General features: G+C 50.0%; 1 protein-coding gene across 2 annotated transcripts in view; it reads left to right on the top strand.

Annotated features, from left to right (window-relative positions):
* Positions 1–22663, top strand: part of cdk5 (cyclin dependent kinase 5) — a 248988-nt gene that overhangs the window by 108864 nt on the left and 117461 nt on the right. For both annotated transcript variants that reach the window (XM_072468561.1, XM_072468562.1), the window contains exons 2-4: positions 236–324; positions 10929–10996; positions 11512–11572. In XM_072468561.1, coding sequence (XP_072324662.1) covers positions 236–324; positions 10929–10996; positions 11512–11572 — 218 coding nt within the window. The remainder of the gene's footprint in view (positions 1–235; positions 325–10928; positions 10997–11511; positions 11573–22663) is intronic.

The following is a 22663-nucleotide window of genomic DNA, read 5'->3' as shown; positions in this document are numbered from 1 at the left end:
CTCTCTCTCTGATGTCTCCCATGTCTCTCTCTGATGTCTCCCATGTCTCTCTCTGCGATGTATCTGATGTCTCTCTCTCTGATCTCTCTCTCATGTCTCTCTGTGATGTCTCTCTCTCTCTGCATGTTGGTGTCTGTCTCACCTGTCCCCACAATGTACGAACAACATGAGGTTTTTGAAAGTGAAGTTATTTCCTCAGCTAGGCGTTAGAAACAGCTGTGTCCTTTCATCCTAGGGACGTATGGGACGGTGTTTAAAGCAAAGAACAGGGAAACCCATGAAATTGTAGCACTGAAGAGAGTTCGTCTGGATGATGATGATGAGGTAAGTTCCTGCACATATTGCTGGACAACGCACACAACCCACAACTCCTCTGAGATTACATTGCCACTTTACCCTCTGTCACCATTGTGTGTGTGACTGCACACTCTGGTGTTAGTGTGTGTGCTTGTACACTGGTGCTACTGTGTGCCTGTATACTGGTGTTACAGTGTGTGTACTTGCAAACTCTGATGCTATGTGTGTCTGCACTGGTGTCATTTTGTGTATCTGTACTCTGGTGTTACTGTGTGTGCGCACTGGTGTTAGTGTGTGCCTGTCCACTAATGTTATTGTGTGTGCCTCTGCAAACTCTGATGGTAATGTGTGTCTGCACTAGTGTTACCGTGTGTGCTTGTATTCTGCTGTCATTGCATGTAATGTCCTCTGGTGTTAGTGTGCGTGCCTGTACGCTCTTCCTTTGTGTGCCTATACTCACTGGCATTGCTGTGTGCATCTGGACACTCTGGTGTTACGGTGTGCGACTGTACACTCTGATGTTGTGTGTGCGACAGTACACTGGTGTTGCTGTGTGCGACTACACTCTGGTGTTCCTCTGCGAGACTGTACACTCTGGTGTTGCCGTGTGCGGCTGTACACTCTGGTGTTGCTGTGTATGACTGTACACTGGTGTTGCTGTTTGCAGCTGTATACTGGTGTTGCTGTGTGCGACTGTCCACTCTGGTGTTGCTGTTTGCAGCTGTATACTGGTGTTGCTGTGTGCGACTGTCCACTCTGGTGTTGCTGTGCGCGACTGCACACTCTGGTGTTGCTGTGTGCGACTACACTTCTGTTGCTGTGTGTGCCTGTACACTGGTGTTGCTGTGTGCGCCTGTACACCCTGGTGTTGCTATGTGCGACTGTACCCTCTGGTGTTGCAGTGCCGTACTGTACCCTCTGGTGTTGCAGTGCCATACTGTACCTCTGGTGTTGCAGTGCCATACTGTACCCTCTGGTGTTGCAGTGCCATACTGTACCCTCTGGTGTCGCAGTGCCGTACTGTATCCTCTGGTGTTGCAGTGCCGCACTGTACCTCTGGTGTTGCAGTGCCATACTGTACCTCTGGTGTTGTAGTGCCGTACTGTACCCTCTGGTGTTGCAGTGCCATACTGTACCTCTGGTGTTGCAGTGCCATACTGTACCTCTGGTGTTGCAGTGCCATACTGTACCCTCTGGTGTCGCAGTGCCGCACTGTACCCTCTGGTGTTGCAGTGCCATACTGTACCTCTGGTGTTGCAGTGCCGTACTGTACCCTCTGGTGTTGCAGTGCCATACTGTACCTCTGGTGTTGCAGTGCCATACTGTACCCTCTGGTGTCGCAGTGCCGCACTGTACCCTCTGGTGTTGCAGTGCCATACTGTACCTCTGGTGTTGCAGTGCCGTACTGTACCCTCTGGTGTTGCAGTGCCATACTGTACCTCAGGTGTTGCAGTGCCATACTGTACCCTCTGGTGTCGCAGTGCCGCACTGTACCCTCTGGTGTTGCAGTGCCGTACTGTACCTCTGGTGTTGCAGTGCCTTACTGTATCCTCTGTTGTTGCAGTGCCGTACTGTATCCTCTGGTGTTGCAGTGCCTTACTGTATCCTCTGGTGTTGCAGTGCCATACTGTACCCTCTGGTGTCGCAGTGCCGCACTGTACCCTCTGGTGTTGCAGTGCCATACTGTACCTCTGGTGTTGCAGTGCCGTACTGTACCCTCTGGTGTTGCAGTGCCATACTGTACCTCAGGTGTTGCAGTGCCATACTGTACCCTCTGGTGTTGCAGTGCCGTACTGTACCTCTGGTGTTGCAGTGCCGTACTGTACCTCTGGTGTTGCAGTGCCTTACTGTATCCTCTGTTGTTGCAGTGCCGTACTGTATCCTCTGGTGTTGCAGTGCCTTACTGTATCCTCTGGTGTTGCAGTGCCTTACTGTACCCTCTGGTGTTGCAGTGCCGTACTGTATCCTCTGGTGTTGCAGTGCCTTACTGTATCCTCTGGTGTTGCAGTGCCTTACTGTACCCTCTGGTGTCGCAGTGCCGTACTGTATCCTCTGGTGTCGCAGTGCCGTAAAGTATCCTCTGGTGTTGCAGTGCCGTACTGTATCCTCTGGTGTTGCAGTGCCTTACTGTACCCTCTGGTGTTGCAGTGCCTTAGTGTACCCTCTGGTGTTGCAGTGCCGTACTGTACCCTCTGGTGTTGCAGTGCCGTACTGTACCCTCTGGTGTTGCAGTGCCGTACTGTATCCTCTGGTGTTGCAGTGCCGTACTGTATCCTCTGGTGTTGCAGTGCCGTACTGTACCTCTGGTGTTGCAGTGCCTTACTGTACCCTCTGGTGTTGCAGTGCCTTACTGTATCCTCTGGTGTTGCAGTGCCGTACTGTACCTCTGGTGTTGCAGTGCCGTACTGTACCCTCTGGTTTTGCAGTGCCGTACTGTACCCTCTGGTGTTGCAGTGCCTTACTGTACCCTCTGGTGTTGCAGTGCCGTACTGTATCCTCTGGTGTTGCAGTGCCGTACTGTACCCTCTGGTTTTGCAGTGCCGTACTGTACCCTCTGGTGTTGCAGTGCCGTACTGTACCCTCTGGTGTTGCAGTGCCGTACTGTACCCTCTGGTGTTTCAGTGCCGTACTGTACCTCTGGTGTTGCAGTGCCTTACTGTACCCTCTGGTGTTTCAGTGCCGTACTGTACCTCTGGTGTTGCAGTGCCTTACTGTACCTCTGGTGTTGCAGTGCCGTACTGTACCTCTGGTGTTGCAGTGCCTTACTGTACCTCTGGTGTTGCAGTGCCGTACTGTATCCTCTGGTGTTGCAGTGCCGTACTGTACCCTCTGGTGTTTCAGTGCCGTACTGTACCTCTGGTGTTGCAGTGCCGTACTGTACCTCTGGTGTTGCAGTGCCTTACTGTACCTCTGGTGTTGTAGTGCCGTACTGTATCCTCTGGTGTTGCAGTGCCGTACTGTATCCTCTGGTGTTGCAGTGCCTTACTGTACCCTCTGGTGTTGCAGTGCCGTACTGTACCTCTGGTGTTGCAGTGCCTTACTGTACCCTCTGGTGTTGCAGTGCCGTACTGTACCTCTGGTGTTGTAGTGCCGTACTGTATCCTCTGGTGTTGCAGTGCCGTACTGTATCCTCTGGTGTTGCAGTGCCTTACTGTACCCTCTGGTGTTGCAGTGCCGTACTGTACCTCTGGTGTTGTAGTGCCGTACTGTATCCTCTGGTGTTGCAGTGCCGTACTGTACCCTCTGGTGTTGCAGTGCCTTACTGTATCCTCTGATGTTTCAGTGCCGTACTGTATCCTCTGGTGTTGCAGTGCCTTACTGTACCCTCTGGTGTTGCAGTGCCGTACTGTATCCTCTGGTGTTGCAGTGCCGTACTGTATCCTCTGGTGTTGCAGTGCCTTACTGTATCCTCTGGTGTTGCAGTGCCGTACTGTATCCTCTGGTGTTGCAGTGCCGTACTGTACCCTCTGGTGTTGCAGTGCCGTACTGTATCCTCTGGTGTTGCAGTGCCTTACTGTATCCTCTGATGTTTCAGTGCCTTACTGTATCCTCTGATGTTTCAGTGCCTTACTGTATCCTCTGGTGTTTCAGTGCCTTACTGTATCCTCTGGTGTTGCAGTGCCGTACTGTACCCTCTGGTGTTGCAGTGCCGTACTGTATCCTCTGGTGTTTCAGTGCCTTACTGTATCCTCTGGTGTTGCAGTGCCGCACTGTACCCTCTGGTGTTGCAGTGCCGTACTGTATCCTCTGGTGTTGCAGTGCCGTACTGTATCCTCTGGTGTTGCAGTGCCGTACTGTATCCTCTGGTGTTGCAGTGCCGTACTGTATCCTCTGGTGTTGCAGTGCCGTACTGTATCCTCTGATGTTTCAGTGCCTTACTGTATCCTCTGGTGTTGCAGTGCCGTACTGTATCCTCTGGTGTTGCAGTGCCGTACTGTATCCTCTGGTGTTGCAGTGCCGTACTGTACCCTCTGGTGTTGCAGTGCCGTACTGTATCCTCTGGTGTTGCAGTGCCGTACTGTACCTCTGGTGTTGCAGTGCCGTACTGTACCTCTGGTGTTGCAGTGCCGTACTGTACCTCTGGTGTTGCAGTGCCGTACTGTACCTCTGGTGTTGCAGTGCCGTACTGTATCCTCTGGTGTTGCAGTGCCGTACTGTACCTCTGGTGTTGCAGTGCCGTACTGTATCCTCTGGTGTTGCAGTGCCGTACTGTACCTCTGGTGTTGCAGTGCCGTACTGTATCCTCTGGTGTTTCAGTGCCGTACTGTATCCTCTGGTGTTGCAGTGCCGTACTGTACCCTCTGGTGTTGCAGTGCCGTACTGTATCCTCTGGTGTTGCAGTGCCGTACTGTATCCTCTGGTGTTGCAGTGCCGTACTGTATCCTCTGGTGTTGCAGTGCCGTACTGTACCTCTGGTGTCGCAGTGCCGTACTGTACCTCTGGTGTCGCAGTGCCGTACTGTACCCTCTGGTGTTGCAGTGCCGTACTGTACCCTCTGGTGTTGCAGTGCCGTACTGTATCCTCTGGTGTCGCAGTGCCGTACTGTATCCTCTGGTGTCGCAGTGCCGTATTGTATCCTCTGGTGTCGCAGTGCCGTACTGTATCCTCTGGTGTTGCAGTGCCGTACTGTACCTCTGGTGTCGCAGTGCCGTACTGTATCCTCTGGTGTTGCAGTGCCGTACTGTATCCTCTGGTGTTGCAGTGCCGTACTGTACCTCTGGTGTCGCAGTGCCGTACTGTACCCTCTGGTGTTGCAGTGCCTTACTGTATCCTCTGATGTTGCAGTGCCGTACTGTATCCTCTGGTGTTGCAGTGCCGTACTGTACCCTCTGGTGTTGCAGTGCCTTACTGTATCCTCTGATGTTGCAGTGCCGTACTGTATCCTCTGGTGTTGCAGTGCCGTACTGTACCTCTGGTGTTGCAGTGCCGTACTGTACCTCTGGTGTTGCAGTGCCGTACTGTATCCTCTGGTGTTGCAGTGCCGTACTGTATCCTCTGATGTTGCAGTGCCGTACTGTATCCTCTGATGTTGCAGTGCCGTACTGTATCCTCTGGTGTTGCAGTGCCGTACTGTACCCTCAGGTGTTGCAGTGCCTTACTGTACCTCTGGTGTTGCAGTGCCGTACTGTACCTCTGGTGTTGCAGTGCCGTACTGTACCTCTGGTGTCGCAGTGCCGTACTGTACCCTCTGGTGTTGCAGTGCCGTACTGTATCCTCTGGTGTTGCAGTGCCGTACTGTACCCTCTGGTGTTGCAGTGCCGTACTGTATCCTCTGGTGTTGCAGTGCCGTACTGTATCCTCTGGTGTTGCAGTGCCGTACTGTATCCTCTGGTGTTGCAGTGCCGTACTGTACCCTCTGGTGTTGCAGTGCCGTACTGTATCCTCTGGTGTTGCAGTGCCGTACTGTACCTCTGGTGTTGCAGTGCCGTACTGTACCTCTGGTGTTGCAGTGCCGTACTGTACCTCTGGTGTTGCAGTGCCGTACTGTACCTCTGGTGTTGCAGTGCCGTACTGTATCCTCTGGTGTTGCAGTGCCGTACTGTACCTCTGGTGTTGCAGTGCCGTACTGTACCCTCTGGTGTTGCAGTGCCGTACTGTACCCTCTGGTGTTGCAGTGCCGTACTGTACCCTCTGGTGTTGCAGTGCCGTACTGTACCCTCTGGTGTTGCAGTGCCATACTGTACCTCTGGTGTTGCAGTGCCATACTGTACCCTCTGGTGTCGCAGTGCCGCACTGTACCCTCTGGTGTCGCAGTGCCATACTGTACCTCTGGTGTTGCAGTGCCGTACTGTACCCTCTGGTGTTGCAGTGCCATACTGTACCTCTGGTGTTGCAGTGCCATACTGTACCCTCTGGTGTCGCAGTGCCGCACTGTACCCTCTGGTGTTGCAGTGCCATACTGTACCTCTGGTGTTGCAGTGCCGTACTGTACCCTCTGGTGTTGCAGTGCCATACTGTACCTCTGGTGTTGCAGTGCCATACTGTACCCTCTGGTGTCGCAGTGCCGCACTGTACCCTCTGGTGTTGCAGTGCCGCACTGTACCCTCTTGTGTTGCAGTGCCGTACTGTATCCTCTGGTGTTGCAGTGCCGTACTGTACCCTCTGGTGTTGCAGTGCCGTACTGTATCCTCTGGTGTTGCAGTGCCGTACTGTATCCTCTGGTGTCGCAGTGCCGTACTGTACCCTCTGGTGTTGCAGTGCCATACTGTAGCCTCTGGTGTCGCAGTGCCGTACTGTACCTCTGGTGTTGCAGTGCCGTACTGTACCCTCTGGTGTTGCAGTGCCGTACTGTACCCTCTGGTGTTGCAGTGCCATACTGTACCCTCTGGTGTTGCAGTGCCATACTGTACCCTCTGGTGTTGCAGTGCCGTACTGTATCCTCTGGTGTTGCAGTGCCGTACTGTATCCTCTGGTGTCGCAGTGCCTTACTGTACCCTCTGGTGTCGCAGTGCCGTACTGTATCCTCTGGTGTTGCAGTGCCGTACTGTACCTCTGGTGTTGCAGTGCCGTACTGTACCTCTGGTGTTGCAGTGCCTTACTGTATCCTCTGATGTTGCAGTGCCGTACTGTATCCTCTGGTGTTGCAGTGCCTTACTGTATCCTCTGGTGTTGCAGTGCCTTACTGTACCCTCTGGTGTTGCAGTGCCGTACTGTATCCTCTGGTGTTGCAGTGCCTTACTGTATCCTCTGGTGTTGCAGTGCCTTACTGTACCCTCTGGTGTCGCAGTGCCGTACTGTATCCTCTGGTGTCGCAGTGCCGTACTGTATCCTCTGGTGTCGCAGTGCCGTACTGTATCCTCTGGTGTTGCAGTGCCTTACTGTACCCTCTGGTGTTGCAGTGCCTTAGTGTACCCTCTGGTGTTGCAGTGCCGTACTGTACCCTCTGGTGTTGCAGTGCCGTACTGTATCCTCTGGTGTTGCAGTGCCGTACTGTATCCTCTGGTGTTGCAGTGCCGTACTGTATCCTCTAGTGTTGCAGTGCCGTACTGTACCTCTGGTGTTGCAGTGCCTTACTGTACCCTCTGGTGTTGCAGTGCCTTACTGTATCCTCTGGTGTTGCAGTGCCGTACTGTACCTCTGGTGTTGCAGTGCCGTACTGTACCCTCTGGTTTTGCAGTGCCGTACTGTACCCTCTGGTGTTGCAGTGCCTTACTGTACCCTCTGGTGTTGCAGTGCCGTACTGTACCCTCTGGTGTTGCAGTGCCGTACTGTACCCTCTGGTGTTTCAGTGCCGTACTGTACCTCTGGTGTTGCAGTGCCTTACTGTACCCTCTGGTGTTTCAGTGCCGTACTGTACCTCTGGTGTTGCAGTGCCTTACTGTACCTCTGGTGTTGCAGTGCCGTACTGTACCTCTGGTGTTGCAGTGCCTTACTGTACCTCTGGTGTTGCAGTGCCGTACTGTATCCTCTGGTGTTGCAGTGCCGTACTGTACCCTCTGGTGTTTCAGTGCCGTACTGTACCTATGGTGTTGCAGTGCCTTACTGTACCTCTGGTGTTGCAGTGCCGTACTGTACCTCTGGTGTTGCAGTGCCTTACTGTACCTCTGGTGTTGTAGTGCCGTACTGTATCCTCTGGTGTTGCAGTGCCGTACTGTATCCTCTGGTGTTGCAGTGCCTTACTGTACCCTCTGGTGTTGCAGTGCCGTACTGTACCTCTGGTGTTGCAGTGCCTTACTGTACCCTCTGGTGTTGCAGTGCCGTACTGTACCTCTGGTGTTGTAGTGCCGTACTGTACCTCTGGTGTTGTAGTGCCGTACTGTATCCTCTGGTGTTGCAGTGCCGTACTGTATCCTCTGGTGTTGCAGTGCCTTACTGTACCCTCTGGTGTTGCAGTGCCGTACTGTACCTCTGGTGTTGTAGTGCCGTACTGTATCCTCTGGTGTTGCAGTGCCGTACTGTACCCTCTGGTGTTTCAGTGCCTTACTGTATCCTCTGATGTTTCAGTGCCGTACTGTACCTCTGGTGTTGCAGTGCCGTTCTGTACCCTCTGGTGTTGCAGTGCCGTACTGTATCCTCTGGTGTTGCAGTGCCTTACTGTATCCTCTGGTGTTTCAGTGCCTTACTGTATCCTCTGGTGTTGCAGTGCCGTACTGTATCCTCTGGTGTTGCAGTGCCTTACTGTATCCTCTGGTGTTGCAGTGCCGTACTGTATCCTCTGGTGTTGCAGTGCCGTACTGTACCCTCTGGTTTTGCAGTGCCGTACTGTATCCTCTGGTGTTGCAGTGCCTTACTGTATCCTCTGATGTTTCAGTGCCTTACTGTATCCTCTGATGTTTCAGTGCCTTACTGTATCCTCTGATGTTTCAGTGCCTTACTGTATCCTCTGGTGTTTCAGTGCCTTACTGTATCCTCTGGTGTTGCAGTGCCGTACTGTACCCTCTGGTGTTGCAGTGCCGTACTGTATCCTCTGGTGTTTCAGTGCCTTACTGTATCCTCTGGTGTTGCAGTGCCGCACTGTACCCTCTGGTATTGCAGTGCCGTACTGTATCCTCTGGTGTTGCAGTGCCGTACTGTATCCTCTGGTGTTGCAGTGCCGTACTGTATCCTCTGGTGTTGCAGTGCCGTACTGTATCCTCTGATGTTTCAGTGCCTTACTGTATCCTCTGGTGTTGCAGTGCCGTACTGTATCCTCTGGTGTTGCAGTGCCGTACTGTATCCTCTGGTGTTGCAGTGCCGTACTGTACCCTCTGGTGTTGCAGTGCCGTACTGTATCCTCTGGTGTTGCAGTGCCGTACTGTATCCTCTGGTGTTGCAGTGCCGTACTGTACCTCTGGTGTTGCAGTGCCGTACTGTACCTCTGGTGTTGCAGTGCCGTACTGTACCTCTGGTGTTGCAGTGCCGTACTGTATCCTCTGGTGTTGCAGTGCCGTACTGTACCTCTGGTGTTGCAGTGCCGTACTGTATCCTCTGGTGTTGCAGTGCCGTACTGTACCTCTGGTGTTGCAGTGCCGTACTGTATCCTCTGGTGTTTCAGTGCCGTACTGTATCCTCTGGTGTTGCAGTGCCGTACTGTACCCTCTGGTGTTGCAGTGCCGTACTGTATCCTCTGGTGTTGCAGTGCCGTACTGTATCCTCTGGTGTTGCAGTGCCGTACTGTATCCTCTGGTGTTGCAGTGCCGTACTGTACCTCTGGTGTCGCAGTGCCGTACTGTACCTCTGGTGTCGCAGTGCCGTACTGTACCTCTGGTGTCGCAGTGCCGTACTGTACCCTTTGGTGTTGCAGTGCCGTACTGTACCCTCTGGTGTTGCAGTGCCGTACTGTACCCTCTGGTGTTGCAGTGCCGTACTGTATCCTCTGGTGTCGCAGTGCCGTACTGTATCCTCTGGTGTCGCCGTGCCGTACTGTATCCTCTGGTGTTGCAGTGCCGTACTGTACCCTCTGGTGTTGCAGTGCCGTACTGTACCTCTGGTGTCGCAGTGCCGTACTGTATCCTCTGGTGTCGCAGTGCCGTACTGTATCCTCTGGTGTTGCAGTGCCGTACTGTACCTCTGGTGTCGCAGTGCCGTACTGTACCCTCTGGTGTTGCAGTGCCTTACTGTATCCTCTGATGTTGCAGTGCCGTACTGTATCCTCTGGTGTTGCAGTGCCGTACTGTACCCTCTGGTGTTGCAGTGCCTTACTGTATCCTCTGATGTTGCAGTGCCGTACTGTATCCTCTGGTGTTGCAGTGCCGTACTGTACCTCTGGTGTTGCAGTGCCGTACTGTATCCTCTGGTGTTGCAGTGCCGTACTGTATCCTCTGATGTTGCAGTGCCGTACTGTATCCTCTGATGTTGCAGTGCCGTACTGTATCCTCTGGTGTTGCAGTGCCGTACTGTACCCTCAGGTGTTGCAGTGCCTTACTGTACCTCTGGTGTTGCAGTGCCGTACTGTACCTCTGGTGTTGCAGTGCCGTACTGTACCTCTGGTGTCGCAGTGCCGTACTGTACCCTCTGGTGTTGCAGTGCCTTACTGTACCTCTGGTGTCGCAGTGCCGTACTGTACCCTCTGGTGTTGCAGTGCCGTACTGTATCCTCTGGTGTTGCAGTGCCTTACTGTATCCTCTGATGTTTCAGTGCCGTACTGTACCCTCTGGTGTTGCAGTGCCGTACTGTACCCTCTGGTGTTGCAGTGCCGTACTGTACCCTCTGGTGTTGCAGTGCCGTACTGTACCTCTGGTGTTTCCTTGTTTGTAACTGTACCCTGCGGCATTGCTGTATGCAACTGTATGCTTTGCTGTTACTGTGTTCTTTCTGATGGCTTGTGTGTTTAGGGGGAGGCAGTGGTGAGTGGTATTGTCACTGGACTAGTAAACGTGAGACCCAGAGTAATGCTCTGGGGACTCGGGTTCGAATCCTGACACTGCCGGTGGTGACATTTGAATTCCATTAAAAAATCTGGAATTAAAAGTCTAATTGACCATAAAACCATTGTCGATTTTCATTAAAAACCCATCTGGTTCACTGATGCCCTTTAGGGAAGGAAATCTGCCGTCCTAACCCGGTCTGGCCTACATGTGACTCCAGATCCATAGCAACATGGTTGACTCTTAACTGACCCCTCCAGGGCAATTAGGGACGGGCTGCGATGCCCCATGTCCTATGACGTGGCAGTTGTGTTTAATGCTGTTTTTGTTCTCTCTCTCTCTCAGGGTGTCCCTAGCTCAGCTCTGAGGGAAATCTGCCTTCTAAAAGAGCTGAAACATAAAAACATTGTGAGGTAAGAACTGTCACAGATGGTCACCGATCTATTCTCTTGCAGTTTGTGTTATTCAGTGACGAGGGCCAGACAAAGGATGAAGTGGCTGAGATTCCTTCGCATTTTGGTCTTGTGCTGAAGTGTATCACAGCCAATGATAGAGCCAGCAGTCCTGCCGCATTTGGGTGGGGGGGACCCTATGTTTTGCAGGCAGGGTTCTGAGGTCAGTGGAATCAGAGTCAGGCTCAAGGGTATGTTTTAGATAAGGTTCTGGAATCACTGGGGCCAGGACAGGGTTCAGGGATACTTGGACAGCCTTTGGGGAGCTTGGTTAGGTTTTGTGGGCAGTGGGAGGAGGAATGGGCATGGTTTGGCCGTGGCATTTCGGCAGGAGATGATGCAGAGCCACCTGATACTGACCCAAGCTGGGAGCAGGTGTCAGGCCTACAACATCCCTTCATTTCAGAACGGAAACCTTAATTCCACGAAGGAGATTTGGGATCTGATCTAAATTTTCTTTTCTTTTCTCTCCAAAGGCTACACGATGTTCTGCACAGTGATAAGAAGCTGACACTCGTATTTGAGTATTGTGACCAGGTAATTACAGATCTCTGCAACAGACAGTAACAGACTCCGTTATAGGCTGGGCGGGGAGGTCTAATGCTGTTGGTTGAGTGAGTTACAGTTTGGGATCTAATCAAAGGATTCGGGGGTTTTTATATATAGAATAAGTTCAATGCCAGAAATAAAGTATAGCCTAGGGACTAATAAGAGTGAGGAAATTAAGATAATTAATAACGCCAGAGAAAAAGTACTGGAGAAACTCAAAGAACTAAAACCCGCAAATTCCCAGGACCTGGTGATCTACATCCTTGGATTCTAAAAGAGATCGCTGCAGAGATAGTGGATAGTGGGAACTCTGGAGGCTGCATAAAACCAGCAAGTCTGCCAGCATCTGTTAGGAGAAACAACAAATGAATGGGCGCGATTCGACAGCCTCATTGCGCCCAACTTGGTGTTGGGACGAGACCGTTGAGTCTCGGGTGAAGCCTCGCGAGATTCACGGTGCTCAATATGTCGCTCAAGATTTAATGGAGTCTCACGAGATGTCGTGATCTTGATCCGGGAGAGGTTCACTAGATTGGTCCCTGGGATAAGAGGCTTGTCCTGTAGTGAGAGGTTGCGTAAATTGAGCCTGTATTCTCTGACATTTAGAAGACTGAGATAATCGGATTAAAATGATAAGATTTTGAAGAGGCTTGACAGGGTAGATACAGAGAGGTTGTTTCCCCAGCGATAGTGAAGTCAGGAAGGCGTGGAGGAGAACCTGCAACTGGTGGTGTTCCCATAATCTGCTGCTCTTGCCCTTCTAGATGATAGTGGTCATGGGTTTGGAAGGTGCTGCCTAAGGAGCCTTGGTGAGTTACTGCAGTGCATCTTGTAGGTGGTACACACGGCTGCCACTGTGTGCTGGTGGCGCAGGGAGTGAATGTTTCCCAGAGTGTCGACGGAGAAATTGACTCTGTTTTGTTGAGTTTGATAAAGTCTGCTGTAGCAGCAGACAATCGCTCACAAAACTAGTCGTCAGACAGTAAGGTGGTGTCTAGTCTCCTGGCCGAAATCAAAGCAAAATTCAACAAGCTGAGGGGTATGGTCGAGCTGACAATTGCCGAGTAGTCAGCTGTTCTCACTGAGGGGAGGAGGGATTTGTCAACAACAAAAAAATCAATTTGGGAGTAGGCGTGGTGAACATCTGGAAAAAAAAAGAAAATGTTTCACTGTTTGGATGCAGAAAACGCCGCAGGTCAACCCCTGCAATCCTGTCCACGAAAGAGGTCAGTGCCCTGGATATCCTAGTTAGGAGCTGGGATTTGGACGTGGAGTGGTCCATTTTAGGATCCAAGACAACCTCCTCCCAGAATCATCCAATGGGATTCTAAATCGGGGAGTGCGTCCCCCAGCCCGGGTCGTCCCAATTGGGTGGATAAATATTCACCAAAATAACCGGAGTGTTCCCCAGTGAACCACAGACAATAATATAGCGACCATTGGGGTCATCCACAATCCACGAGGGAGTAAATTGTATTTTTTTTGTGGATCAGTATTGCCGTGCCTCTAGCCCTACCATTAAAGCCTGAGTAAAAGACTTGTCCCGAACAATTTTTGCGAAGTCTCATCTGATCCGTCACCTGCAAATGGGTCTCCTGGAGGAGCCGGGTGCAGACCCTTCATGTGTGCAAAAATCCTAGCCCGCTTCACTGGTCCATTCCAACCCCTCACCTTCCAGGTTATAAGGCAGAGAGGAGACCCTCTATCGCCTCTCCCACCGGGTTCAGCCATTACACCTGTAGTTCAGAAGGCAAGAAACTTTGCAACGCCACGGCGAGGAGATCCCAACAGGACAGCGGTCTGTACCGGTCCTAAGGCCGGACAAGTACAAATTAATGGACGTCAGACTACCAGCCAAGCCCCCCCCCCTCCTCCATCCCCTCTAACCCCGCAATCCCCAACAAAGACATCAAATTTACAAAAACACAAGACTGTCTTAACACTAAAATCTAAGCACCCCCTCGCTGAATGCGAGTGGGAGTTGCAGAATGCCCACACTCAACTTCCCTTCTCTAGGCCCATCTCTAGCTATAGCCGAGAGACTCTCCAACCGACCCCATATTAAAAGTTAAGAAACTTCATTAACATTATTCAGAAACAAGAATTTCACATATAACAATCCCGTGGTAACAACCCCACTATAAGAATATATATAACACTAGCATAATGAGGGAAAATAACACTTGAACAGTAATAACTTTACGGTGTAAATCAGCCAAATAAACAAAAATGACATAACTTTCGAACATACAGCAATTCAACTTTTAAACAACAATAGCGAAAGATCCAAACTCAGTTTCGTAACAAAAGTGTTCGCCTCGTCTGGGGAGTCAAAGAAGTGATCCTTTCCCTCGTCCGAAATGCGAAGACGAGCCAGGTAAAGTCGCCTAAACCGGATACCTTTCTTGAATAGGGCAGATTTTGCCCTATTGAATGCTGCTCTTTTCTTCGGCAATTCAGTGCTTAAGTTCCTGATAAAGCCGTATCGAGTGACCCCCCCTTCCCCCCCCCCCTCCCTCGCTCATCGCAGGACCTGCTCTTTTTCTTTGAAGTTGCGGAATCTCAGGATCATCGCTCAAGAGGGTTCCTCTGCATGACGTCACGGTCGCAGCATGCAATGAGCTTGATCCAGCCACGGCGGGGGGGGATTTTAGCACCTTGTCGCCCACCATTTTAAACCGCATGTAGGCTATCAATTCTGTGGGGTTGCTGCCCTCCATTCCCTCTGGCAAACCCAGGAGGCGGATGTTTTGCCTTCGAGATCCAAGTTGTTTACTTTGTTCTTCAAAAACGTATTCACGTCCAGGACCGAAGATAGTTTTTTTTCCAGCGACGTGATCCTCTCACTGTGATCAGTGAGGGTCACCTCCATATTCTGGACCGTGTCACCCCACACGTCCATTTTTTATCCATCCCCTACAACTTGCCCGAGATTTCACTTTGGGACTCGTCCACTGACCTTTTTATTTCTCCGGCCAAGTCCTGGTGATGATTTTTCAATTCAACCACCACAGTGCGGCTGATACCTTCAATTGATGGCCATGTGGTGGCCTGGGGGGGAAGGAGCACGCTGCCGCCATTTTGTCTCCTCTTGACTGTAACGAAGCTTCCAAGTCTGAGGAGCACATCTGGACCCCCCCCCCCCCCCCTTCTTGTTCTTATTATTTTTTGGCATGTTTTGATTTAAAGCTGTATATTTCCCCTGGTGTCCCTTAACATTTTTTTTTGACTGTTCGCGCTACCTATAGCACGCTTTACAAGTCGGGTCGGAGCATCTCCTAATGCGTGTCGTGTAGCAATTATTAAAGACTATTGAGGAAAGGACTTGGACAAGCTAGGAGAGTGGGCAATGAAGTGGCAAATGAAATACAATGTGGAAAAGTGTGAGGTTATGCACTTTGGAAGGAGGAATTTAGACACATACTATTTTCTAACTGGGGAAATGCTTCGAAAGCAGAAGCTCAAAGGGACTTGGGAGTCCTTGTTCACGATTCTCTTAAGGTTAATGTGCTGGTTCAGTCAGCAGTTAAGAAGGCAAATGCAATGTTAGATTTCACGTCAAGAGGGCTAGAATACAAGACCAGGGATGTACTTCTGAGGCTGTATAAGGCTCTGGTCAGACCCCATTTGGAGTATTGTGAGCAGTTTAGAGCCCCATATCTAAGGAAGGATGTGCTGGCCTTGGAAGGGGTCCAGAGGAGGTTCACAAGAATGATCGCTGGAATGAAGAACTTGTCGTATGAGGAATGTTTGAGGACTCTAGGTCTGTACTCGATGGAGTTTAGAAGGATGAGAGGAGATCTTATTAAAACTTACAAGATACTGCGAGGCCTGGATAGAGTGGACGTGGAGAGGATGTTTCCACTTGTAGGAGAAACTAGAACCAGAGGACACCATCTCAGACTAAAGGGACGATCCTTTAAAACAGATGAAGAGGAATTTCTTCAGCCAGAGGGATTGGATTGGATTCGATTGGATTGGATTTGTTTATTGTCACTTTATCATAGAATTTACAGAGTAGAAGGAGGCCATTCGGCCCATCGAGTCTGCACCGGCTCTTGTAAAGAGCACCCTACACAAGGTCAACACCTCCACCCTATCCCCATAACCCAGTAACCCCACCCTACACTAAGGACAATTTTGGACACTAAGGGCAATTTATCATGGCCAATCCACCTAAAGTGGATTGGCCATCCCCTATGTCTTATGGTCACTTGTACCGAGATACAGTGAAAAGTATTTTTCTGCGAGCAGCTCAAACAAATCATTAAGTACATGGGAAGAAAAGAAAATACATAATAGGGCAACACAAGGTATACAATGTAACTACATAAGCACCGGCATCGGGTGAAGCATACAGGGTGTAGTGTTAATGAGGTCAGTCCATAAGAGGGTCATTTAGGAGTCTGGTAACAGCGGGGAAGAAGCTGTTTTTGAGTCTGTTCGTGCGTGTTCTCAGACCTCTGTATCTCCTGCCCGATGGAAGAAGTTGGAAGAGTGAGTAAGCCGGGTGGGGGGGGGGGTCTTTGATTATGCTGCCCGCTTTCCCCAGGCAGCGGGAGGTGTAGGTGGAGTCAATGGATGGGAGGCAGGTTCGTGTGATGGACTGGGCGGCGTTCACGACTCTCTGAAGTTTCTTGCGGTCCTGGGCCGAGCAGTTGCCATACCAGGCTGTGATGCAGCCCGATAGGATGCTTTCTATGGTGCATCTGTAAAAGTTGGAACGGGTTAATGTGGACATGCCGAATTTCCTTAGTTTCCTGAGGAAGTATAGGCGCTGTTGTGCTTTCTTGGTGGTAGCGTTGACGTGGGTGGACCAGGACAGATTTTTGGAGATGTGTACCCCTAGGAATTTGACACTGCTAACCATCTCCACCTTGGCCCCGTTGATGCTGACAGGGGTGTGTACAGTAATTTGCTTCCTGAAGTCAATGACCAGCTCTTTAGTTTTGCTGGCATTGAGGGAGAGATTGTTGTCGCTGCACCAATCCACTAAGTTCTCAATCTCCCTCCTGTATTCTGACTTGTCGTTATTCGAGTTCCGGCCCACTATGGTCGTATCGTCAGCAAACTTGTAGATGGAGTTGGAACCAAGTTTTGCCACGCAGTCGTGTGTGTACAGGGAGTAGAGTAGGGGGCTAAGTACGCAGCCTGCGGGGCCCCGGTATTGAGGACTATTGTGGAGGAGGAGGTGTTGTTAATTCTTACTGATTGTGGTCTGTTGGTCAGAAAATCGAGGATCCAGTTGCAGAGTGAGGAGCCAAGTCCTAGGTTTTGGAGCTTTGATATGAGCTTGGCTGTGGAGGCCAATTCACTGAGTGTCTTTAAGACAGAGATAGATAGGTTCTTGATTAATAAGGGGATGAGGGGTTATGGGGAGAAGGCAGGAGAATGGGGATGAGAAAATATCAGCCATGATTGAATGGCGGAGCAGACTCGATGGGCCGAGTGACTTAATTCTGCTCCTGTGTCTTATGGTCTTACGGACTCTAATTTCACGCAATTCAGATGTATGAATTATTAAACACACATAGATGGTACCCTTTATTACAAAATATATCTATGATATCTGAATTCTGTAAGACTTGCCCTGTTCCCCAAACAATATCCAAATTGAATACCCAGCTATACTTACCACACAGTGCTGTCTTTTTCCTGGTCCAGTGAAGATATTTTAAAACTGCTGTCACGTAGGTTTTCTGCACTGCCTTGGCTCGAAGATGCTTGTTTTCTGTAAACTTGGCCTCCAGGCTTGGTGGCTGGAAACTGGCCCGTCCGTTTTCTGAGACTGCTGGATGGTGACTGCCGCTCCATGTTTCTTAGGGTCTGGGCAATTATACCTTTGTTGTTCTTTGATTATGCCGTCTGTTTTATTCGGTTGTCTGTCCCCATCAGCTTCCATGACTATAACATATGTATATCTCAGGGATATCCCAATCGTCTATAATCTGTTTCTCTTCCACAAACTATTCACACTTAATTATTATCTAAACTGGTTACCGAGAGACACGGCTACCAATTGAGGCCCTTTGAATATTGTCTGCTGCTGTCTCCATGCGGATTCCCCGATTTTCCCCCCTGATTCTCATTGGCTCCAGTTTTGCAGGGGATCATTGATGGCACACTCGGTCAAATGCTGCCCTGATGTCAGTGTCAAGGTCAGTTGTTTGCAGATGTCTCATGAGATCAGCTCTTATGCCCATGTTTGACCTAAGGTGCTGAGGCAGAACCCAAACTGACCGTCAGTGAGCAGGTGTTTCTGAGTAAGTACTGTTTGATAGCACTTCCATAACTTTGATGCATCTGTGACAGATAAATTGGTGAGGATGAGGTCAAGAATGTTTTTCCCTTTTGGCTCCCTCACCACTTGCCGCAGACTTAGTCTAGCTGCTGTGTGCTTCAGGACTCAACCAGCTCGGTCTGTATTGATACTACCGAGCCAATCCTGGTGATGGGTATTGAAGTGCCCGCAGCAGAATACATTCTTTGCTCTACCCACCCTCAGTGCTACCTCCAAGTGGTGTTCAACATGGAGGAGTACTGGGTTCATCAGACAGTTGGGAGGTTGGTACGTGGTAAGGGGAGGTGTTGGTGTAGTGGTATTGTCACTGGACTGGTAATCCAGAGGCCCAGGATAATGCTCTGGGGTCCCGCGTTCAATCCCACCGTTGCAGCAGATGACATTTGAATTCAATAAAAATCTGGAAGCAAAAGTCTAAATGAGGGATAATAATAATGGGCAGCACAGTAGCGCAAGTGGATAGCACTGTGGCTTCACAGCGCCAGGGGTCCCAGGTTCGGTTCCCCGCTGGGTCACTGTCTGTGCGGAGTCTGCACGTTCTCCCCGTGTCTGCGTGGGTTTCCTCCGGGTGCTCCGGTTTCCTCCCACAGTCCAAAGACGTGCAGGTTAGGTGGATTGGCCGTGATAAATTGCCCTTAGTGTCCAAAAAGGTTAGGAGGGGTTATTGGGTTACGGGGATTGGGTGGAAGTGAGGGCTTAAGTGGGTCGGTGCAGACCCGATGGGCCGAATGGCCTCCTTCTGCACTGTGTGTTCTATGTTGAATGACCATGAAACCATTGTTGATTGTCGTAAAACCCCATCTGGTTCACTAATGCACTTTAAGGTAGGAGATCTTCCGTGCCTACTTGTTCTGGTCTACGTCTGACTCCAGACCCACAGCAATGTGGTTGATTCTCAGATGTGCTCTGAAATGGGCAATAAATGCTGGCCCAGCCAGGCCCGTAAAATGAAAAGTCAATCAGCAGGAGGTGCCGAGCTCTCTGTGCCATGAGACTCCATGGGGTCTGGGGCCGATTCTGAGAACTCCTCAGGCAACTTGTATACAACTGTGCCGCCAAATCACAGCCGTGAGGGCCTTTGACACAGTCACAGTAATTGGGGCCTTTGGTAAGAAACGGAGAAGATGGCTTCCTTGAGAAATTCCTCACAGTTGTTTCACAGTTCCATGATGACATGCTTGCGTGTGTCTCGGATGATGGTGAATATTCTGATCCACTCCCAGATACTAATGGAGCTAAGCAGTGCTGTCTGCGAGCGTTAATCCTCTTCAGCTTCTTTTTTCTACCATGCTTTCTGATGCCTTCCATGATGGTCGTTCTGATATTGAAATGAAATATCACATGGATGGGAATCTGCTCAATCTGAGATGTCTCTGGAGAAAGAGCAAGGTCAACAAAGACATAACTTAGCAATTTCCTGTTTGCTGATGACTCTGCACTAACTGCTGGTTCAGAGCTGAACATGCATTGCAGCATGGACATATTTGCCAATGCATGTGACAAATGGCTGAGCAATTGAATACATACTTTGGTTCTGTCTTCACAAATGAGGACACAAATAAGATCCCAGAAATGTTGGGGAACGCAGTGTTTAGTGAGAGGGAGGAACTGAAGGAGATCAATATTAGTGGAGAAATGGTGTTCGGGAAATTGATGGGGTGCCCAGGGGCTGAAATTCTACATCCCAGAATATTTAAGGAAGTGATTCTAGAAATATTGGATACATTAGTGGTCAACTTCCGAGATTCTATAGACTCTGGAACAGTTCCTGCAGATCGGAGGGTAGCTAATGTAACTCCACTATTTAAAAAGAGGGGTCGAGAGAAAGCTGTGAATTATAGACCCGTCAGCTTGACGTCTGGTAGGGAAAATTCTAGAATCCATCATCAGAGATTTTATAGCTGAGCACTTAGAAAACTGGCAGGACAAAGTCAGCATGGGTTCATGAAGGGGAAATCATGCTTGACAAATCTACTGGAATTCTTCGAGGGTGTAACTAGTAGAGTTGATGAAGGGGAGCCAGTAGTTGTGGTACATTTGGACTTTCAGAAGACTTTTGACAAAAGTTCCACATAAAAGATGAGCGTGTAAAATTAAACTGCATGGGATTGGGGAGTGTATTGAGATGAATAGAAAACTGGTTGGCAGACAGGAAACAAAGAATAGGAATTAATGGGTCCTTTTCAAATTGGCAGGCAGTGACTAGTGGGGTACCGCAGGGATTGGTGCTGGGACCCCAGCTATTCACAATATATATTAATGATTTAGATGAGGAAACTAAATGTAATATCTCCAGATTTGCAGACGACACCAAGTTGAGTGGGAGGGTGAGCTGTGAGGAGGATGCAGAGATCCTTCAGTGTGATTTGGACTAGTTGAGTGAGTGGGTAAATTAACGGCAGATACAGTGTAATGTGGATAAATGTGAGGTTATCCACTTTGGTAGCAAGATCGAGAAGGCAGACTGTTATCTCAATGGCCAAAAATTAGGAGGGGGAATGTGCAACGAGACCTGGATGTCCTCGTACACCAGTCACTGAAGGTAAGCACGCAGGTACATCAGGCGGTAAAGAAAGCAAATGGTATGTTGGCCTTCATAGCGCGAGGATTCGAGTACAGGAGCAGGGAGGTATTGCTGCAATTCTACAGGCCATGGTGAGGCCACACCTGGAATATTGTGTGCAGTTTTGGTCTCCTTCTCTGAGGAAGGATGTTCTTGCTCTAGAGGGAGAGCAGCGAAGGTTTACCAGCCTGATTCCTGGGATGCAGGACTGACGTAGGAGGAGAGATTGAGTCGGTTAGGATTGTACTCGCTGGAGTTCAGAAGAATGAGGGGGCATTATAAAAACCTATAAAATTCTAACAGGACTAGACAGGGTAGATGCAGGAAGGATGTTCCCCATGGTGGGGGTGTCCAGAACCAGGGATCACAGTCTGAGGATACGGGGGAAACCATTTAGGATAGAGAGGAGAAATGTCTTCACCCAGAGAGTGGTCGGCCTGTGGAATTTATTACCACAGGAAGTAGTTGAGGCCAAAACATTGCATGTTTCCCAGAAGCAGTTAGATACAGCACTTACGGCGAAGGGGATCAAAGGATATAGGGGAAAGTGGGATTAGGCTATTAGAACATAGAACAGTACAGCACAGTCCAGGCCCTTCAGCCCACGATGTTGTGCCAACCACTTATCCTAATCTAAGATCAACCTAACCTACACCCCTTCAATTTACTGCTGTCCATGTGCCTGTCCAAGAGTCGCTTAAATGTCCCGAATGACTCTGACTCCACCACCTCCGCTGGCGGTGATTCCACACACCCACCACTCTCTGTGTAAAGAACTAACCTCTGACATCTCCCCTATACCCTCCTCCAATCACCTTAAAATTATGTCCCCTCGTGACAACCATTTCCACCCTGTGGAAAAGTCTCTGGCTATCCACTCTATCCATGCCTCTCATCACCTTGTACACCTCTATCAAGTCACCTCTCTTCCTTCTTCGTTCCAGTGAGAAAAGCCCTAGCTCCCTCAACCTTTCTTCATAAGACATGCCCTCCAGTCCAGGCAGCAGCCTGGTAAATCTCCTCTGCACCCTCTCCAAAGCATCCACATCCTTCCTATAATGAGGCGACCAGAACTGGACACAATATCCCAAGTGTGGTCTAACTAGAGTTTTATAAAGCTGCAGCAAAACCTCGCGGCTCTTAAACTCAATCCCCCTGTTAATGAAAGCCAACACACCGTACGCCTTCTTAACAACCCTATCAACCTGGGTGGCAACTTTGAGGGATCTATGTACGTGGACCCCAAGATCCTTCTGTTCCTCCACACTGCCCAGATTCCTGCCTTTTACCCTGTATTCAGCATTCAAATTTGACCTTCCAAAATGAATCACTTCACATTTATTTAGGTTGAACTCCATCTGCCACTTCTCAGCCCAGCTCTGCATCCTGTCAATGTCCTGTTGGAACCTGCAATAGCCCTCAACACTATCTACAACTCCACCAACCTTCGTTTCATTGGCAAAATTACTAACCCACCCTTCCACTTCCTCATCCAAATCATTTATAAAAACCATAAAGAGCAGAGGTCCCAGAACAGATCCCTGCGGTACACTACTGGTCACCGACCTCCAGGCGGAATACTTCCCATCCACTACCTTCTTTCGGCCAGCCAATTCTGTATCCAGACAGCCAAATTTCCCTGTATCCCATTCCCCCTGACTTTCTGAATGAGCCTACCATGGGGAACCTTATCAAATGCCTGACTGAAATCCATATACACCACATCCACTGCTCGACCTTCATCCATGTGTCTCGTCACATCCTCAAAAGAATTCAACGAGGCTTGTGAGGCATGACCTGCCCCTCACAAAGCCATGCTGACTATCTTTAATCAAACAGTGTTTCTCTAAAGAATCATAAATCCTACCTCTCAGAATCCTTTCCAGTATTTTGCTCACCACAGACGTAAGACTGACTGGTCTGTAATTCCCAGGGATTTCCCTATTCCCTTTCTTGAACAGGGGAACAACATTCACCTCCCTCCAATAGAACAAAGAAAAGTACAGTACAAGAACAGGCCCTTCAGCCCTCCAAGCCCGTGCCGACCATGCTGCCCATCTAAACTAAAATATTCTAAACTTCCGCGGTCCGTAACCCTCTATTCCCATCCTATTCATGTATTTGTCAAGATGCCCCTTAAATGTCACTATCGTCCCTGCTTCCACCACCCCCTCTGGTAGCGAGTTCCAGGCAGCCACTACCCTCCGTGTAAAAA

Source organism: Scyliorhinus torazame, chromosome 11 (genome assembly GCF_047496885.1).
Source record: "Scyliorhinus torazame isolate Kashiwa2021f chromosome 11, sScyTor2.1, whole genome shotgun sequence".
NCBI classification, from domain to species: Eukaryota; Metazoa; Chordata; class Chondrichthyes; order Carcharhiniformes; family Scyliorhinidae; genus Scyliorhinus; species Scyliorhinus torazame.
Note: the sequence above shows the minus strand (reverse complement) of the source record. Positions and strands in the feature narration are given on the sequence as shown.